The following is an 8,289-nucleotide window of genomic DNA, read 5'->3' as shown; positions in this document are numbered from 1 at the left end:
CGTCTTTAACTGTGGAGATTTCTTCAAATCTTGCTTTGTGTGCTTCCAGATCTTGAGCGAGTTGAGCGACCAAATTTGCATTTGTCGGCGCTCCTTCTTGTACATCTGCTTCTCCAGTGTCTTCATTATCATGGAGCCAGTCTTCATTGATTGCTTCAAGTGGAGTAAGATCACCTTCTTCCAGAGGTGCAACAAATTTTTTTTTTCATCATCCTCAAGAGTTTCTTCATGATGAGCAGAGGATGGAGCATCATTGCTTCCAGAAGTTCCTTCACTGCTTGGCACAATGATTTGGAATTCTGCTGGTTCTTCTACGATACATTCCTCTTGAATCTCAAATTGATTAATGTTAGGAATAGATTGTAGACTTACTTGCATCGTTTCTCTGTTAATCTGAATTGGTATTGAGCAACGAGAGAAAAGACGATCAAGTGTATTCAACCCAGGTGTTGGATTCCTTGCAGAGAACATAATAAATGGCCAAGAGAAATAGGGAGCTATGAATGCCCAAAGTCTTTTGATTAGATAGTGTGGTATTGTTCCTACATATCCAAACACTAGAGACAGTTGCCATTGAGAGCGATCAGCTTCAGATGCAGGGGCAATGTCTCTTCGAGCATATAGAGAGTGAAGCTCTGGTTGGGTGCAAACGATACAGTCAATGAATGATTAGCATATTCAAATTCATATTCCAGGACTTGTTGAGCTAGTTAATGCAGAAAAGAAGACACAGTCAAAGGAATAATATTGTGTTGACATCTCATTTCCACCTCCAAATTAAGGTAAATACGAAGAGAAATGAGGGAAATAAGTGATATGATTTGTCATGTGACAGAAAATGTGGATAGATAGAAAGAATGTGTGAAATGAGATACAAAAAAAGTGAACTGTGAATGAATCATTACTCATTGTAAAAGCATAAAACCGTCACTAAAACGATCATGTCTTGGGCTACAGAACTCCGAATTAAGACTTAAAGAGCTACAATTTCATGTTTACCTCAATTGAAGGTTCAACCTTTTATGGTACCCACGATTGCCGGAGTGTTCAACAACTTACTCCTCTCCTTCTTCTTTTCAAGCTTACTGTGAGTACTTGAAAAATCAATCATCTCCTACTCTTGAACATTCTTCAAATCCACAAACCTCAATGTATCAAACACCTCCATATCAAGTCTCACAACAACCACCTTCACACATGTATTCACAACCACCAATCTTTTACCCAAACCAACCACATTATGCCGATAATAATTCTCCAAATCCACAATATGTAAGGTATCAACAACAACCATTGATTTACCAACCACCTGCCGGAGATAGTTCCCAAAATCCAAATCATTTTATGCATCCACCACCACCACCAAACTGCTATAGTCCTTAAATTAGTAGCCATAGTGAAAAAGTACCTGAAACACAATTTGAATATGTGCCCGATGAGCCTGATGAGTCTGATGAGCCTACATTCCCTGCTGAAGGAGATGGCCATTCTACCAAAAAACAAAGCTTGAAATGGTGCGAGACCGACGATATAATTCTTCTTCAAACATGGCTCAACATTTCAAAGGATTCGGTAATGGGAAATGATCAAAAGGAAGAAACTTTTTGGCGGAGGATTGAACATCAATACAACAAGTACCGCAAAATAAATTCTTCTGAGAGGAAATGGGCTCAACTAAAGGCTCGCTTTCATACATTGAGTAAATCAGTCTCAACTTTTGTCGGTTTGCTACAAGAAAATTACTAAACCTCCGAAGAGCGGCTACTTAGAGAGAGATATCATGGCTGATGCGTGTTCATTGTATAATGCAATGGATAGGACTAAAACATTCAAGTTTGAGCATGCATGGCGGGTGTTGAAAGATGAACCTAAGTGGAAATGAGAAGCAAGGCCAATCTATTCTAAGCAGTCCCAAAATTCTGCTGACGAGATGCACATATCAGTCGATGGTTCAGATTATGAGGCAGTACAAATATTATCCCGCTCACCAGGGTAGAAAGATGCATAAAGAAAGGCCAAGACAAAGGCAAAGGCAGCTACAATGTCTTCCAACAGCGAAGAAATGATGGTGATAAAGGTTTTTTCCTCGTTGTTTGTACTGCTTTTGGCTTAAACCTTTAAGATTCAATCATAGTAAAGCAGATACGGGTTTACCGTCCTCAGGGATTGTATGAACATCAGTTCCACCAATTAAATATTGATCTGAGCGGATAAAAATATGATTGATAAATTGTTTTTGTGGTTTTTGAATATAATAGAAAACAGTAAAAGAAGATTTACTGAGGTAACAAAGAAGAAAACATATTTAGAATACATTTTCACCTAATCCTTTAATTGATTTCAACTCAAACACTTTTGTAAAGCTTCACTTCACTTATGACGCTGAGAGTTATCCATCTAACTATCCCTAGCCTAGGTGATATATCGGTTGGAATTCCTAGACGTAATCCCTTACCATCTAGAAAACCCAAAAGGAACAATACAACTCAGATTCTCTCCCAAAGATATTCCCAATGACCTACCTATCCTAAAACAAGACACCCTAGGCTTGCAAGTCTCCGTTGTCACTCCTGAAACTCTTGTTAGAACCAAGAACCCCACCTGTCACGTGAAAATCCACTATTGCTCCTACCCAAGATATTCTCATTCTAGGACAACTAGTTCACTGAGTGGTTTATCCCTTGAACCGGACCCGCAATTATCCCCAAATCTCATGCTAGTCCATAAAAATCTAACACAAAAAATAATACTTGAAGCGAAGAAAGAAAAACTTTAACACCGTGTTGTGACCTAAGACATAGGCTCTACTTCCATTGATCTAAGCATACACCAAATTATATCAACCTCTCGATCTATTTACAAATTAGTGAAGCTCATTTGATAATCAATTGATTGGTTAGAAACATGAAGTGCAAAGAGAAACATCATACATGAAAGATTATCATTTACATTCATGAAAAGAGTTTACAACAAATCAAAGAATTAAGTTTCAACAATCTAAATACAAAAATAGAAACAACATGTACACGGGATAATGAAGAAGAGATGAATCCATTAGAACGACGAAGGATCCACGGCGATAGAAGCTTTCCCAAGCTTTCCATCGCCTCCGAGAGGTTGTCACAGTCCTTCGACGGCTGCCGCCACGCTCCGGAGCTTCAAACCGTCAATCCTAGACCCAGGGACCTCTCCTCCATGAAGCCCAACTCCCTAGCTCTATTTTGGTGCCAAAAGAGAAATTCGAAGAGAATAGGAGAGATGCTTCAAAACTCTGTTTGTTGTCCTTAAGTACCCATTCTGATGCTGAATGGCGCTTAACCCCATATTCTGGCGCTTAGCGCCAACTTTCTTCACTTCTGGGTTTGCTCCATCGCCCTAATTGGCGCTTAGCACATGTATTTGGGGCTTAGGGCAGATGCTTATTTGCCTTAGTGGGGCTTAGCTCAAGATTCTGGCGCTTAGCTCCAAGCTTCTCAAAATGACATCTTTCACTGTTTGAACTTGGATTCTTCATGAATGTCTTCCCTACATCAAAAGTTCAAGTTAAATACATAAAATATATAATAGTTACACTATTTCTATGATAAAACTAAGTACTTACTAAATCAATTACTCTGGGGATAAAATGATAAAAATGCAATCATACAAGTCAAATAAGTGCTTAAAATGATATTCAAATATACGTAAAATGAGCACTTATCAGATGGCAGTGGCTGAATCTCAAGTCAAGGAAAAAAAATGAAAGGATGACAAGACTTGAGCGTTTAAAGAAGAATAACTAGCTGAAGATGTTAAATGATATCCTTCTCCAAGACACATCTAACATGAATGATGAACAATTTGCAGATTTTAAGAATATATGTGTGTACACTAGGTGCCAATTAGAGGACTTGTTTAAGGAATAATTGTTATATTTATATTTCTTATTGTGTTTAGTCAATATTAATATGTTATGTTTTTAATTTTTATTGTGTTTTAGTCAATATTGTAATGTTATGTTTTTTAATTAATTTACTATGTTACTTAGTGTATTATAATTTTTTTTTTTTGAGAACAAAGAAAGTATTTATTGCCGAGAAAAATAAAGAGTGATCTATGAGAACAACCCTCTCATAGTAGGTAATATCTCTTGGGAGGAGGGGCCAAAAAGAAAAAGCTCATGGACAAGCCTCATTAAAACCTTTCAAGGGAAAACCCAGTGGGAAAAACCCAAGCAAAGGAAAAAGAGTACTTCTCCACGAGACAACACCACAAGGGAGAACAGGCCAACTCCTATAATAAACCACTAGAAAGATACAGCAGGAAAAGCAAATCTCCACAGTAGTATCAAGCAGCAATCCGGTCATTAAAATACAAGAGATCAATTGCATATGCAGCACCTCTTTTAGCTAGTTTATCTGCTTCTCCATTTGCTTCTCTGAAAATATGTTGCACTTTCAAACAATTGACCTCTACCATCCAAAGATCAATCTGGTTCAGTGTATTGATCAATTTCCATGGTCTATTGCATCGGTTGTTAACCCAACCAACAGCCAAGGATGCGACCCTTTCAATAATTATATTTCTTAGCAATCTATCTGCATAGATCTTCAACGCTTCATGAATTGCCCAAACCTCAGCTTCGAATGCAAAACCCACACCTAAATTCCTTGAGAAAATGCCCAGAATTTCATTCTTGTTATTTATTACAATTCCACCAATGCCACTCATACCAGGGCAACCTCTAGCAGCTCCAACTACATTTATTTTAATTAAGCCAACTTCAGGGGGGACCAGGAACTGACACGGATTTTGGGAGCAAACCTTAAAAACTCAAAATTTCTAATAACTTGATCAATACTGTAAGAGCTGAGATGAAGTAGAGGTTTAGCCCACCATCCTATGCGCAATAGATGCATGTCCCATATCTCAGAACTACTGAATGCCTTCTGATTAAAACACACATTGTTTCTTTCGGTCCAAATTGACCAAACAAGAGAATATGGAATTACAAAGGCTATTGCTAGAAAAACTAAGACAAGTAATTGGCCTTAAATTACAAGTACTCATATTTATGAATCTATATATAAAACCGTGTTGGATGTTTGAAAAGTATAGTGTGCAAGTACATATAGGTAAATAGTATAGTGTGCAAGCATTCAACATCATAGTATGATGTCATTCAAAAAGTAGGTTAATAGTAGTGTGTAAGCATTCAATATCATAGTATGGTGTTCTGATGATGAGGTGAGCAAGCATTCAATATCAGGCTCCTCCAATATCATGCTAATCTTCATGGTATGGCACATGCAAGCATTCAATATCATGGTATGGAACATGCAAGCTTTCCGCTGGTTCAATTATGTGCTGCAATTGGATATCAATTATGTGAAACAAGACATTCAATGGGTTGCTATAATTTGGTGATTCTTGGTTGATAGTAGTAATTGATAGTAGTTCCTCCAACGTATGGCAATAAAAGATTAAGTCAACAGTAATCACTATCATAGTATAACACTCCTTCACCCTCCTTCAACCCTTCTTCACCCCATTGTTTTTATGGATCCGAACGATATACTCGACTTTGATGCTTTTTACGAAGAAATGGTATAGGATTATATGAAAGACACCAGTGCATAAGATTTGAAAGATTTTTACCACAACTACTTTCAAATCTCTTTCAAGATTCTATTGTAGTATAGTAAAGGGTTTTGTCGTATCCGTAGGGAATTGCTAATACAAATGTCGTTCTTCAGTGAAATTACCTAAGCAATGAGTTCATCAAAGGTGGGTTGATTGTTTTGTCAAACGTTACAAAATTAAAGGAAAGAAGTAATAAAACAGATTGTAAACAAGTTGAGAAAACGGTTGGAATTGGATTTCGCTGATTAACTCTTCAGTATCATTATGATTTCACATATAAATTACTTCCTATGTTGAATTTCATCACATCATTTCTTATCCTTTTCATAGTTCCCTCATAAAAAAGATCATTCAACTCACTTTCTAACCATCAATCCCTTGAATAATTTAGGAAGCAAGTTGTGTTAAGCTTAGATGTTACTCCCTCCGTTCCTTTTTAAGTGTCATTCTAGCAAAAAGCTCTCCAACCAAGATAGTGGGTTATTGGAGTTTTTTTCCCATTGTACCCTCACACATCCTAATCATTAAGTTATAAAGTATTCCAACCAAGATAGTGGATAATTAATTTTTTTTTCCACTCTCTCATATCATTAAACCATTTATCATTTTTCCCTCCCTAGTAGTAATAAAAATTTATAACCTCCTTCTTTTCTTTTGACATAATTTAATGTTAACACTTTTTTCTATGTAACTTTGAAAGCTCTTTTGGGTACTTTCATTAGAATTTAATTTCCACTTACTAGACAAGACTTTAAATTGATGTAATGAGAATTTAATTTTCACTTACTTGTAAGGGTATAATTGACAAAATGGACCTTAAAACATCAAAACGACACTTAAAAAGGAACAAAGAATTTCTTCTAAAACGACACTTAAAAAGGAACGGAGGGAGTACTTGACTAATGAAATTAATTCCATCCCTAGAACTTAAAATCACTAGATGATCCTATCTATTTCAGATTTAAGTAACTAGTTTCTACTACTCAATCAAACCCAAAAATAAGTTTTAGTTGATCATTCTAAAACAAGCATTAAGAGCAAGATAGATCATTGAAATCAACACATAGAAACATGAATTTATACATGAGAATCAAGATGGATACATTTAAGAAAAAAGACTACATTCAATCCCAACACAAAGAAAGTTAGCTATCCATTTCCATGGATGCTCTGTGCCGTCGTCGGCGTGTTCCCAGCTCGACGGAGGGTGCAAGACTCTTCCTTTCCTCGTGGGTTTCCTTCTCTCAAGTTCTGGTTCTGTTTTCCTCTGTTTTTATCTCTCTGGATGGAATGAAACAGATCTGATCGTGATTTTATAATAAACTCTGCAACTTTTTGGCTTAAGCCCAACCACTTCTGCCTTAAGCCAAAATGTTTATTCAAGGCTAGGTAATTATCCCCCACAGCTTCTGTCGTTCTCATGACTTTTTGGGCTTAAGCCATCCATGATTTGACTTAAGCCAACATTCCTCAAATTTTTCAACTGCACTGTCTCTTCTTTTTTTTCTCTTTAGCTTAAGCCATAACTTTCTTGGCTTAAGCTAAAATCTCCGATTTGGGTTATCAACTTCTTTTGCTCTGATCCTTTTAATCTTTCTACTACAAACACAAAAAAAAAAAACGATTCAATGCATATCACAATCATATTTACTATATTATCTATATAAAAACTAAATATCTACTATTCTAACTTATTGAGGGGTCATTTGAGAGATATTTTTCGCATTTAGAATGGATAAGTGTTAAAACCAACATGGAAAATTGAGTAAATTTCGCACTTATCAATAAGATTACTTGAGGATGGTACAAGAGAGCCAACAACAATCTGATGACACTATTAGGCGAAGAAGAAATGTGATAGAGCGATCTCGTGAAGAAGATCACAATCGATTGTTCAACGACTACTTTTCTGAAACCTCTGTATTCACAAAAACCCAATTCTGACGAAGATTTCGAATGCGAAGGGAGTTATTTTTTAGAATTGTAGAAGCACTTGGCAATCACGACAATTATTTTCAAATGAGGGTTGATGCCATTCGTAAAAAGGTCTTTCACCATTACAAAAGTGCATTGCCGCAATTCGTATGTTGGCATACGGATAACCTGCTGACAATCTGGATGAGTATGTAAGAATCGGTGGAAGTACTGCAATTGAGTGTTTAGAGAGATTTGTAACGGGTGTGAATGAAATATTTGGTGCTCAGTACTTGAGGAGGCCAAACAAAGAGGACACTACACGCCTACTACAAATGGGGGAGTCTCGTGAATTTCCAAGTATGTTGGGTTCCATTGACTGTATGCATTGGGAATGGAAAAATTGTCCAGTTGCATGAAAAGGTCAGTATTGTCGAGGTGATCATGGAAAACTTACAATCATGATTGAAGTAGAGGCATCACAAGACTTGTGGATTTGGAATGTGATGACCCGAGATTTAAGACTATTTTTCTAGTTTATTTGCATGCATTTTAATATATTATTTAAGATATTTTAGTCATTTTAGGACACTTTAGGTTTATTTCATGCATTTTAATATTTTTATTTAGTTTTAGTATTTTTCTATATTTTATGTTATTTTCTATATATTATTAGGATTTATTTACTTTAATTTAGGATTATATAATTTTATTTTAAGGTGCTATCTTATTTTATCTCTTATCTATTTTTAT

General features: G+C 36.1%; 1 protein-coding gene across 1 annotated transcript; it reads right to left on the bottom strand.

Annotated features, from left to right (window-relative positions):
- Positions 1-4,326: 4,326 nt before the first annotated feature.
- Positions 4,327-4,710, bottom strand: LOC130728211 (uncharacterized). Its single transcript, XM_057579592.1, has one exon. The coding sequence runs from the start codon at positions 4,708-4,710 to the stop codon at positions 4,327-4,329; it is 384 nt and encodes a 127-aa protein (XP_057435575.1).
- Positions 4,711-8,289: the final 3,579 nt, after the last annotated feature.

This window comes from Lotus japonicus, chromosome 1 (genome assembly GCF_012489685.1).
Source record: "Lotus japonicus ecotype B-129 chromosome 1, LjGifu_v1.2".
Taxonomy (NCBI): Eukaryota; Viridiplantae; Streptophyta; class Magnoliopsida; order Fabales; family Fabaceae; genus Lotus; species Lotus japonicus.
The sequence above is the reverse complement of the archived record's forward strand: the minus strand, read 5'-3'. Positions and strand labels throughout refer to the sequence as shown.

What these genes read in the sequence shown, in the direction of transcription:
- LOC130728211 (XM_057579592.1), bottom strand. Translation starts at nt 4,710, where the DNA reads ATGAGTGGCATTGGTGGAATTGTAATAAATAACAAGAATGAAATTCTG.